A 12,692-nucleotide genomic window follows, 5' to 3' on the forward strand; every position below is an offset into this window, starting at 1 on the left:
AGTTTGTTTTGCTGCCACGTCAGCTTTTTGTTTTCTAGTTTTGTTGTTTTATTAAATCAGTTTTTGTTTTTTGAAAAATGAGTCTGCGTCTTGGGTTCGCCACGCTCAGACCTCGTCGTGACAGTTTTGTATACTTTTTCAATATTAATGCCTATGCCAATTTTATTTATATAGCACATTTAAAACAACTGTAGTTGACCAAAGTGCTTCAGAATTTACGCCAACCATCAAACATAGAATGAGATTAAAACAAAATAAATTAAAAACACAGAAATATAAACAGTAAACAGAAAACAACCTGAGTAAAAGTATGAAGTTCAGATCAGCCTTGACAACAGTAGAGCCTGTTTCATATTTTTTTGCTCTCTTCTTCAGTGTTATTATCCCTGAAAAACTGGACTGTTTCATATCCAGATATGCAGAGCACAACCATGAAAGGTGGTGCATAGACAAGGTAAGAAAACAAGGTGATATAAAATCTGAGTTGTATATTTGTAAAATGGCGTGGGACCAAATCAGTCACCTGATTTGTAACTTCCTCATTTATCTGCCTATATAATCTGGTCTTTGTCACTCATTACTCACTGGTTCATTCTTTTTATGCTGATGTTCATGCTCTTGTGTTTTTCCTTGCCACAGTCAAGTTCCATGGTTTTTTCTTCCACATTTACCTCACCTGCCAGAAAGATTTTTGTTGCTTAGTTTTTGCTGCCACGTCAGATTTGTTTTCATTTAAAATTTTTGTTATTAAATTAGTTTTATTTTTGTCAAAGCCACGAGTCTGCATTCTGGCTTTGACATACACTTACATAACAGCCCCACCCTCATGTAAACCCAAAATAAGACCCCTATCAATTTCCATCAAATTCTGGTAATGTGTAATGATTCTACAATGCTTTGTCTGAACGTTTTTCCTTGCTAAGATGATGGGAGGAATTGGCGAAATAAAGTTCTGAACTCAGAGACTGTTTTTAAGTATTTATTTCTGCAGAAATTAGAGAAGTGCATAGAGAATGAACACAAGGCTCTGTCTCAGGAAGTTCTCTGCTGAGTATAGAGCATACAAGATATTTATAGTTCTCCAGGCAAACAAAACCAGATGTGAAAGTTCAACAGTGGTGCAAAAGAAAGCTCAAGCGTAGGTAGTAGTGTGTCACACACACACACACACAGCTATCACACAGTGTCTAGCAAAACAGAAACTCAGTTTGAAACTCTTCCTGTTAGTTACATCTGGCTCATTGCACCCAGAGACTGAGACACATCTGCTTAATACAAACTTTTACACAAAAACAAAAAGTCATACCTTTTTGTCATTGAGTGAAATTTCAGTGAAATTTTACCAGTATAAAAATCTTGAAACTTTTGAATGACTTTGTTTTTATGTTTTCCAGTTTTCTGCTGGTTGGACACATGAAGAACAGATATGTGAGATCAGTAAGAGCCATCCTCTTCTGAAGCCGTTCAAAACTCTTTCTGAGAAGGTAATATTAGCATGCAACTTTATGAATACATACTGCATATCTACAATCCCAAGTCTGGAAAATTTGGGACATTGTGTAAATTGTAAATAAAAGCAGTGCAATGAATTTCAAATCTCATAAACCTATATTCTATGCACAAGAGAAAATAAACATAAACATATTAAATGTTGAAACTACAAAAATGTTTTTCTATATGCTCTTTGGCACTGTCTGCCTGTGTATGGCTTTTGGCTAAAACTTTCTGAAGACTTTTCAACATGCTTAGAATACACAGTTCCAGCCTGTCCCTCACTTTGACTTCTTGGTGACATCACAAAAGTGGATTTGGAAAAATATAGGTATCACACCCTTCTTGCAGTTCTCGGTATTGCAAAAAAGTGATTCTCAGAAACTGGAAGAACAAAACAGGTTTATATATAAGTTTTAAAAAAAATATATCTTCAGATTTTGTTTCCATGGAGAGAATGTCTGCTTGTAAGAAAAACCAACAGAAGAAACCTGAATCGATTTTGTGTCCAATAAATAAATACATCACTGAGTGGTGTGGAGGATGTGGGCTTGCCTCGCCATTGTGGACGGGGGATGAGGGACGCTGGCACTGGGGCAGTGCTGTCACTGGGTGGACTGGGCATTGGGTGTTTCCATGGGGTGGCAGTGTGTCTAGCGTGGAGGTACTGGTGATAGAGTCGGGTTGATGCATCTACTGGCACTGAGGCAGGGTTCGGTCATGGGCTGCTTTGCCCTCCTGCCTGGCCTGCTGCCACTCCTGGATGGTGTGGGTAGGTTCAATGCTGGGTCTTTGGCCGGTTTGGGGCCTGCTCTAGCTCTCAGTGGGGTTTCTGCCTTTGTGCTGAGTAGGGGGAACCTCCTTGGCATCTCTGGCCTGGCAGGCAGGTCAGGTGGAGTGGTAGCTGGGACCTGGAGACTGGGATGTGGGCAGGGGGGGGTTGGAATGTGGGCTAACCAGGAAGACCAGGTGGCCAGAGGAGGTTTGGAGGCTGGGGGTGCATGGGGGCCTGTGTGGTGCCTGGATTTCTGGCTGGACCAATGGGTTTTTGGGTCCTGGGCTGCTGGCAGTGGGCTCACTATGCTTGGCTTGTACAGGTTCTGCCAGACGGCTCCCGCCAGACAAGTCGCTCTGTGGGGGCTGTTGGAGCAGCTCTTCAGCACTTTAAAGGTCAGGTGACCCAACTGGTCGTAAGTGTAGATTTTTTCTGAGCTGCCTACTTCTTCTCGGGCATTCTCCAGGTGCTCCTTCATCTCTTTGAACATCATTAGAGTTGGCACCCTCTGAATCAACCTCCTCTTCCTCAGGATGTATCTGGTCTACTTCTTCCTCCAAGACTCCTTTTGACTCAGTCATAACTTCAGCTGTTGAATGAAATTCCTCAGAGATAAATCAGTTTGTCTTGCTGCAGTCCAAACACAGTATTCTTTCTCAGTGGAACTGTCCTTATCTGCAGGTTGAACATCTCATCCAGTTGTTTGGTTTCTTGTTCTAACTACTTTGGTTTTATTGGTTTTCTCTTTTGGGTTTAAACCACTGATGATCGGTTCTTCCACCAGGTAAGGACATGATAATAGCATGTTGCAATGAAATATGCATTCCCTTCCTGTTACATGCAGTGGTTTTACAACAAATACTGGGCTGTTTGACCCCTTCTGTGCTTTGACAACATAGATTACATGCTCCCAGTATCTACGCAGCTTTCCAGGTCTTCCTCTAGGTGTTAGGTTTCTCCCCACAACATAATTACCTGGACTCAGGGTGGAGCTCCATGTGCACTGATTATAGTTCCTCTGTCTTCTTTTTGCATTTTTCTTTGTGTTTTCCATGCGATTACGTACGCCTCCTGCATAGATTATGTCTACTTCTCCGCATAACTGGCATGTGATTGGTTTACTTCTTTTCCTTGCTTTGGAAAGATCAAGTCGACAGGCAGAGTTGGTTCACGACCAAAGAGAAGGAAAAAAGGAGAAAATCCAGTTGATTCATGAATGGTGAAGTTGTAGGCAACTTAAGCCATTTTGCTTAACTTTTCTTTCCATCTTGATTTCTGTGTCTCCTCAAGTGTGTGCAGCATTCCATGCAGAGTTCTGTTGATGCTTTCTGCAGGGTTTGCTTGGGGATGATAAGGTGAGGTGGGGGACTGCCAAATGCCACAGAAACTTTGAAGCTTATGGAAGAGACTGTTTTCAAATTCCTTTCCCTGGTGATGGTGTATCCTGGATGGGAATCCAAATCACATAATAAAGTCATCAAAGAGTTTCCTGGCTGCAGTTTTCCCAGATTCATCCTTGCTTGCATATGCTTGTGCATATTTAGTGAAATGATCCACAACAACAAGTATATATTCTTCACCACCTCTACATTTCTCCAAATGCAAGTAGTCAGTTGAGATCATCTCAAATGGTGCAGATGTCCTAATACTCTGGATGGGTGTCCTAATCACTCTGTTAGGTTTCTTTCTTTTTATACATTGACACACTTGGGTAATGTGGTGCTCAACTTCCTGTTGTATTTTAGGCAAGTAAAAACGAATTCTGGCCAGAGCAACCATCCTATCTGCACCCAAGTGTTCCATAATGTTAGGGTTTTTATATTCCTGGACAGCACGCCATTAGGAGCTGTTGGGAATTTCTCCTCTTGTAAAGGCCTTCACAAAAGACAACGAGCCTCTCTGGTGTGATTCTTTCTTAGCAGGTTAAATCAATCAAAACCCTGACACATATCTTTATGCAGGTGTTTGTAGATGATGGGTTTTAGGGACTCTTGGATGGCCAGCTATGTTCTGGATGCCATCTCTCTCCTGAGGATCACATCACCATCAATCTGCACATGAGGCCACTCTTTGAGGAGCTGCCTTACGGTTTCATCCTCTTTCAGTTTTTGTTCATGTTTAAGGCATGAGTGTGTTATTTCAAGAGCTAAACTTCTGTTTATAACTTGGATCTGTGTTATGAGCTGCTTTTTTTTCTCTCTCTCTCTGCTCCTGGTGGAAGGAGGCAAGTCTGCTCCTGGTGGAAGGAGCAGAGAGAGCCTCTTTGCCCTGCTTTCTTTTTGGAGCCTCTATTTTACATATTCTCCCAAATTTTTAAACTATGGATCTGGTCAGCTGGTCTCTCAACGCAATTGACCAAATTTTCACGACGAGGGGACATTTTTTTTGCTAGATACACAATGGATTCCTGGAGGAAATTGAATATTGTTTGTCTGACAATTTTTCTCTTTGGAAGATCTTCACATATTTGGGTTTTTGATAACAGGATTTCTGCTGTTTGGTTTAGGCAGTTACCTGACTTGTCGTCAAATTCGTTTGATGGGTTTGGTGAACTACACTCAGACTGTTAAGGAGCTGAATCGCAAGTTGGATGCGAACCTTTCACAGGCCCGCAGACTGCATTGCGGTTCTGGAACTCATAATATGGGTTACATCTTGGAGGAAGTTAATCGCTCGAATCAGGCAGAATGGACCTAGAATTTGGTTGTTTGGATTCGCAATTGAGAAGTATCAGCAAGACTTTCAAGGCTGACAGAAAACATAATGTCTGCCTAACCCAAAACAATTATTGAATTTGGCTCCCCTAGGCTAACCTTGGTCAGCTAACTTCAATTTCTCCCCGGATTTTATGTAAATAAGATGCTCTGCTCCCTCCTGCCTAAGGACATCTGTGGATCTGCTCTGGGCTGGCTGATAACATTCCATCACATTATCAAAGACAATGGCCTCTGTGACGTGATTCATGGACCTATCTGCAAACACACACGCACACACACACTCATACAACATGCACCACATCGTCTTCCACCGCCTCTAACAAGCACACACACATGCACACTTTCCGCTGTTTCTGAGTCACCCCCCTCCCTCCCCCCCCTCCCTCCTTCACTATTTTAGTTAGTAATTCTAATGTTGGCTGCTTAGCGGGCCTTTAGTACTATTAGAAAGTTCTGTATCGTTAGTTTTAGCATTGTCATGTTTTAGCTTATTTAGCCATCTTGAATGATTTTCTTAGTGGAGTTTGGTCTGTGGGAAAAAAAGTCTGCATCTCATTTTGATGAACTTGGCCTGTATTTGATAGTGAATCTATAGTCTGACAACTCCGCCAACCAGTGGTGTGCAGTGTCATTAAGTTTGGCTGTTTTTGTGACATATGTGAGCAAATTGTTATAGCTGTATACTACAAAATGGGGTGCATGAAACAAATAGTCACGGAAAGGCTCAGTTATGCCCCATTTCAGTGCCAGAAATTCAAGCTTGCAAGACTGCAGCTTATAATTTTTCTCTGTAGCTGTCAATGTTCTGGACCCATACGCTATAACTCTGAGTGCTCCCCCTTGTCACTAGCACAGAACTGCACCCAGGCCTTCTTCTGAGGCATCCACATGGAGTACAAATGGCTCTGGATATACCATGACAGGTGGATTTGTCAGCTGATCCATGATTCTTTTGAGAATATCTCTATGGGTCTCTGTCCACTGGACTGGATGGGATGGTGGTAACTGATTTTGTTTTAGGCTCTTCCCATTTGCTTTCTATTCCCCTTTTGGTTAGACTTCAGCTTTGCTAACAGATTATGCAGTGGTGCTGCACTCCTTGAAAAGGCCCTGTAATAACTGAGGAAGCCCATGAGTTTTCTAACTTCCCTCACAGTTGGTGGTGTCTCCTGCACAACGTTTTTCACTGCCTCCACCTCTTTGGAATTCATTTTGTATCTCTCAGCAGAGATAATGTGACCCACATAACAGACTTCACGTTTAAAGAAGTCACATTTCTTTGGCCTTAACTTTATCCCACATTGTCTGTGTTGTTTTGAGATCTCTACTGTAAAGTGGATGAATTACATTGGTGTTTGGGGCAGACATGGTAACAGATTTTTCCACATTTGGAACAAGAGTATAGTCATTTTCTCTGCCAGAATATTTGGGTACAGTACCACTTATTGCTACTTATGTCCGGTTCGGACAGTGTCAATAACTTTTCCTTTATCTCCCCAAATACTCTTTCCCAAGTAAGGGACATAAGCTTATCACCGGGAATCGTGAATATCGTTATTCCTTCCGTGATAAAATGCGTCTTGCTTGGTGTATTAGCATTCCAGGCTAACAGAGGGCAGTAAGTGACTGCTATGGCAGTCACTCACGTTCTGGTCTTCATTTGCTCCGCAGTGAGAAAAACAATCCAACCGGGCAGAAACACCAAATTTATGTTGCACTCATGAAACACATAGGACTCCATCTTCTGTTTGGCAACTTTATTTGCCCCACGCTGCATATATTTTTTTAGAATTGTTCTCTCTGGAGCAGTTGAGCATGGACGATCAGACAACCCATCACATTACAGAACTTCTTCTTCTTCTACTCATGACAAACTGTGTAACTCAGATTGAAGAACTCAGATTGAACAAAAATAATTAGACATAAACACACTGTCTTAAACAATTCAATTGCACAGGCAAATATTGTTTCACAGTGTTTTATCCATCCCTTAACAACAATAATTATATAACTAAAATATATTTCCAGGTTGCAACACACACACACACACACACACCCCTACATACACACACACATTTTCACGTGCTGATTCACAAATAATCCTGATGGCTGAAGGTCATACAAACAGGTTACTATTACAACAATGTGGCCTGCCTACTCTGATGCTAGAATCTGTCTTGATTCAATAAAGTTAATCATGCAATTAGGATTTGTTGGAAAACCAACAGCCAGCTCCTTTATCTTCTCCACAATATTGGAGAGGTTATTATTTCCACACTAAACCATCAGATCTTCCAACTTCTGCTAGTACGAGGACTCATCATTGTGGCATGTTAGTCCTACTACCATTGTGTCATCTGCAGACTTTACAGTACAGTTGATTAGGAGTTGGGCTGAGCAACTGTACATGAGTAGTATGAACAGCAAGTGGGTCAGGACACATCCCTGGGGGGAGTTGATGAATAAAGTGCAGAGATGTTGTGGGTTTTAACAGACTGTGGCCTGTGTGTCAAAAACTTTAAGCATTAATAAATTGTTGGCCGTAGTCTGGGAGATGATCAAACCACAGTCCAGGAAGAAAATCCTGACATAAGAGTCCCCACACTCCAGTTCAATGAGAGCCATGTGGATGACTGATGACATGGTGTCTGATGTTCTAATGTAGAGTGGGTCTTCCTATTGGCATACTGTGAGGGTACACATTGAAGTTAATTTTGTTCTTAATTGGGGTCCTGACAAACTGCTCAAAACCTTTTTTTTTTTCTTTTCACTTTCAGGGTAAGAGTTATCAGACATAAATCATTCATACTTTTAATGCTGCTTTTTTGGGTACTGGGGTGATCAGAGTTGTAGATGTTCTGAGACTCAAAGGCATCCCAGCCTTATAAAGGGGCGCAGTCCCTTAGAACTCCAGGGGCAGTTCATTCAGGGGGACAATAAACTTTGAGCTAGATGGGAAGTTGCTGGCCTCCGAGCAGGCATAATGTGTTAAGGACATCTGGGAGAAATTGGTCTAGAAGGATTTAGCATCTAACATGTTAGTGCTAGATCCAAACAGAGTATTACATTTTTCACACTTGCTTCATTTTGAAGGCTTCTGGTTTTGTGCCACAACTGCGCAGTTGTTAGAGCTGTCACCTCCCAGCAAGAAGGTCGCAGGATTTCTTCCTGACCTGGGGCCTTTCTGGGTGGAATTTACATGTTCTCCCTGTGCTCACATGTGTCCCTTTTCTACCGGTTCTAAAGGTCCTGGCTCCACTCTACTCGGCTTGCTTTGTGCGTGTTTCCACTAGCATTTATTCAAGGCCGGTCCCTGCTTTTTTGGTCCCTGCTTCGGAGTCGGGCCAGCTGGGTGCCCCTGCTTTTGTGGGTGGCACAAGCTTAGCTCCTGTTCACTCATTGGTCATGGGTGTGGTCAGATGCAAGCATAAAGAGCGAACGGTAGGAATATAATCAAACAGTGTTAGCTTACCCCTCAAAGTTTATGCCGTCTGTCCCCCAGCTGAAGGCGCTGTAAAGCCTGAAATCTCCGGCGGATAACAGCTGTCCTACTCTGCGCAACAATCGCGGCATTCAGAGCATTTCTTCCACTGCGCCTCTCTTCCTGAAGTCTCAGGAGAATCCCCATAATTTCTAAAAACAGCAACAACACAGGGCCAAAGTTGTCCATAGTGCTTCCGTTGTCTCCACAAATGGCGTCAAGTTTAGGCGTCCCCTCCCCCCGCAACACAAGGAGGCATTCCTTTGCTACCGACCGAACTGGCTGATGGAAATGAGATGCATTTTTTATAGAGCCGAGCAAAGTAGAGTAGAGTAGAGCGGGACTTCTGAAACATACTTGCCAACATTTGGGAATGTCAATCTGGGACAACGTAACCTCCATCTTTAGCTCTCTGTCATCAGATGACAACACGACTCACACGAAAACAATCGCGCCACATATAACTTTATCTCCTCTCTGCTGTGAGATTGACAGTCTGTCAGTGGGCGGGGCTTACGGTACACTGCAGAATGAGTGCTTTCTCACATTTAGCCACCAAAGTCACTAGATTTGTCGCTAGTCGCTTTAAAAAAATGCTAGAGGGATCTGAAAACTCGCTAAATATAGCGTTAAAGTGACAAAAAGGCTGTGTGTGGTTTTTTTGCATGAGAAATATACTGTAAAGTGTGGCGTGTGAGGGCCAAATGCGGAACTTTTGGCTGTCCCGCACAGGGTGATGCGGGACAAGGGACAGGGGGGCTAAATGCGGGACTGTCCCGCCCAATGCGGGATGGTTGGCAAGTATGCTGAAATAGAGCCGGTGGAAAAGAGGCAATGGGTTTACCCCGGCTACTCTGGTTTCCTCCCACAGCCCAAAACCATGCATAAAACCATAAACTGTTCCTAGGTGTGAATGAGAGTGTGACTGGTTGTTTGGCTCATTTGTTTCTATGTGGCCCTGTGATGGGCCACAATGCGACCTGTCCAGGGGGTCCCCTGCCTCTCACACAGTGACTGCTGGAGAAAGGCACCAGCTCCCCGTAACACGGAAAGGAGAAGCAAGTAATAAAAATGGATGGATGGATGGGTTTGTGCCATTTTTCCACATTGTTACTTTCAGCCATGGTCTGAAGTTGGTTGTTAATGTTGCAGGATAAAGAGGCCTACTGCTGGCCAGTCCAAGAGTCTTTGAAAACCATGCTGTCGTGGGGCTGGAGTATTGACAGGATCAGGGAAGGAGACTCTGCCAACCTCCACAACAAATCCAGACGAATGTCACAGGCTAGTCAGGTAACATAACTGCTCCTATGATTTTTAAAGGTTTTGTATCCAGAGAAAATATTTTGTGAAAAGTGACTTTGCACATTTTATCTTTTTCAGTTATCTTTTGAAGGAGCTCCAGCATTCAGTCCAAGGCCTGTTGATATGAGTAATGTTACACTGTCCAGAGACATGCAGGTAAATGAAATACAAACGTAGAAATATGATTATAAATGTTGACACTAATCTCACAAAAAATTCTGGAACTAGTATGCACAGTTGTGAGACAGCCACCATGATAATAATTGTTGTTTTTTTTAGTCTATGGCAGAGCTGCTTGCAGAGAATTATCATAATATCTGGGCCAGGAAAAAGAAAATAGAGCTGGAAGCCAAAGGTACTTTCACAACACATTAGCAAGTCATACCATTTTTGTCTGTTAATTTGTTTTGCTATCCTTTTATCTTTTGTTGAGTGGAATAAATATAACACAAAGCCCTATATCCTTATTTCTGAAACAGTTTTACAAAAAGTTCTGTCTCCTTTCAAATGTTTCTGTTAAAACTTTGGTGAAATTTAAATGGTAGCTTGTGAAAGCAATTCACAACTAAAACCAACAAACACTAACTGTTTAAAGCAAAACCTTCTGGTTTTTCCTTTTTATTACCTATAATTGAAATCTATCAAAAACTACAATCTAAACTAAACCAAAGTCAAACTTAAACATACCATTCTTTGTCATGAAAATGTTAGTAATAAATTGAAATCCAACTAAAATCTTTTGGGTTTTTTTCTATTGCTCACAGTTGTTTACTGATGACTAAACCCTTTAACATGATTATTTCAAAGACTTGTTTCTACATTAGCCTGTTGATGTTTCTGTCCAATATGATGTTGTCTCTAGGTGGAGGAAGTCACCCACTGCTGGTTCCTTATGATACACTGACAGCTAAAGAGAAATCCAAAGATAGAGAGAAAGCCCAAGACATTCTCAAGTTCCTTCAGATCAATGGCTACACTGTATCCAGGTAGAAATCACACTTTGTCTGCTTTAAGCTGCTATAAAATGAATAGTTTAAATAACTTTTATACTTTTGCAGTATGAAATACTACCAGAGATGGAAAGTAGCATATCACATTTATTTGCAATGCTGTAACTGAGTTTCAATTTTGTGTACTTTGTACTTTATAAAGTAATTATTTGAATCTATACTTTTACTTGGGTTATTGTATTTTAAGTATTGTATGTAGTTATATTTGGGCCGTAGCAGCTTGATTTGAGGAAATAGATTTTTTGCTGCCACAACACTGGTTTCTGCTACAGCCTCATAATCCTGAGGCTGTGGGTTTGAGCCCAGGTTGCTTCAAGAATGGCAATTGCCAAATCATTCATGCAAATTTGCTTACTGTGGTGAACCCTATAGAAGGGAGCAGCTGAAACAAGGGAAAAAATATATATACTGTAGTTACATTTGAAATACCATTATTTACTGAGTAAAAAATGTGAATGTAAACATGTAAAATAAAATCAGGAGGAGAGCAAAATGTGCATCATATCACCTGCAGTGACTGGATCTTTTTCTTACCAGTTAGCTAGTGTATGATCCAGCTAGAAGTAATGACAAGCTGCAAAGGAGTTTCCCTGTTAAATAAACCCATAGAGATTGCATACAATCTCTACTTGATCGGCCGACTGCTTTGCATGAAGCAAAACTCAGCAAGCATGCACTTGTTGGCGCATCATCTGTTAACTGGGGGACAGCTATACCTCCACTTTTACTTTTGTTTAAATCAGTCTTAGTATAACACTCTGGCATGAAAGGCAGTGGGTGATATGCATTACCTCAAGGAATGCTACACCTCTAATTTTCATTAATATTGTCTTCTTCATATAATGGAAGGCTAATTCAAAGTTGGTTTGTCAGTAACATGTCACTATAGTTAAATCTCTTGTGTGTCTAGGCTGTGCAGCTGCCACAACCACAGTTTTCTCACACACCATGGTGAAGTTTTCTTGCACCTTTTGTAACATTATTAGGAAAATTGTAGCTTTCAACAAGCCAGAGTAATTTTGATGGTGATGAGTTAACTTCCATAAATTTCCTAAATCAGATACACTATTGTATCCCTTGCCCAGATCTCAAAGTATCCAATCCCATTAATCATCTAATTTGATAATAAGCTAATTTGTTCAAGGTCTTCTTTGCAAACTCCAAACCAGTCCGAAATGATAGACCCAGAGCTGTTTTTCTTCAGAAATATATTCATCTATTAATTTGACATTTCTGAAAGCTTGCTAACTTTTGTTAAGTTATTTCCTTCTTCTTCTTACACATAAACACAACTCACTCCTGAAGAATGTTCTGGATGAGAGTGGCAAATCTGCCAGAGTTTTCTAAATGAAAAATAGAATGATCTGTGACGCATTAAAAGTGTTTGGGAAAAGCTAAACTCCAAGTGAATAACAATATTACCATTAAAGTGTATTCATGATTGTTGAGATATCATCATATAAGAAAATACAAGGAACAATGCTTGATGTCCACCCATCCATCTATTATCTTCCGCTTATCCGGGACTAGGTCGCGGGGGCAGCAGCCTAAGCAGAGAGGCCCAGACTTCCATCCTAACAAGATGCCCGAGTCACCTCAACTGGCTCCTCTCGATGTGGAAAAGCAGTGGCTTTACTCTGAGCCCCTCCTGGATGACCGAGCTTCTCACCCTATCTTTAAGGGAGAGCCCAGACACTCTGTGGAAAAAACTCAATTCGGCCGCTTGTATCCATGATCTTGTTCTTTCAGTCATTACCCAAAGCTCGTGACCAGCTTGATGTATTAAAAATATTTGATATATTGCCTACCCCAGTCTTCACTGAACAATTTAAATTTTGTGTTGAAAGGGACAGTATGGTCATTTTTTCAAGTGATGTTCTATATGATAGTTATCAATATGACCTCAGCCTTTTCAG

General features: G+C 41.4%; 1 protein-coding gene across 1 annotated transcript in view; it reads left to right on the forward strand.

Moving 5' to 3' along the window:
* ryr2a (ryanodine receptor 2a (cardiac)) overlaps nucleotides 1-12,692 on the forward strand; it is a 509,073-nt gene that overhangs the window by 322,791 nt on the left and 173,590 nt on the right. Inside the window, exons 56-61 of the mRNA XM_037973568.1 lie at nucleotides 376-454; nucleotides 1,395-1,484; nucleotides 9,617-9,754; nucleotides 9,845-9,922; nucleotides 10,046-10,121; nucleotides 10,629-10,752. Of these exons, the coding sequence (XP_037829496.1) occupies nucleotides 376-454; nucleotides 1,395-1,484; nucleotides 9,617-9,754; nucleotides 9,845-9,922; nucleotides 10,046-10,121; nucleotides 10,629-10,752 (585 nt within the window). The remainder of the gene's footprint in view (nucleotides 1-375; nucleotides 455-1,394; nucleotides 1,485-9,616; nucleotides 9,755-9,844; nucleotides 9,923-10,045; nucleotides 10,122-10,628; nucleotides 10,753-12,692) is intronic.

The sequence above is a fragment of the Kryptolebias marmoratus genome, linkage group LG2 (assembly GCF_001649575.2).
Source record: "Kryptolebias marmoratus isolate JLee-2015 linkage group LG2, ASM164957v2, whole genome shotgun sequence".
NCBI lineage: Eukaryota > Metazoa > Chordata > Actinopteri > Cyprinodontiformes > Rivulidae > Kryptolebias > Kryptolebias marmoratus.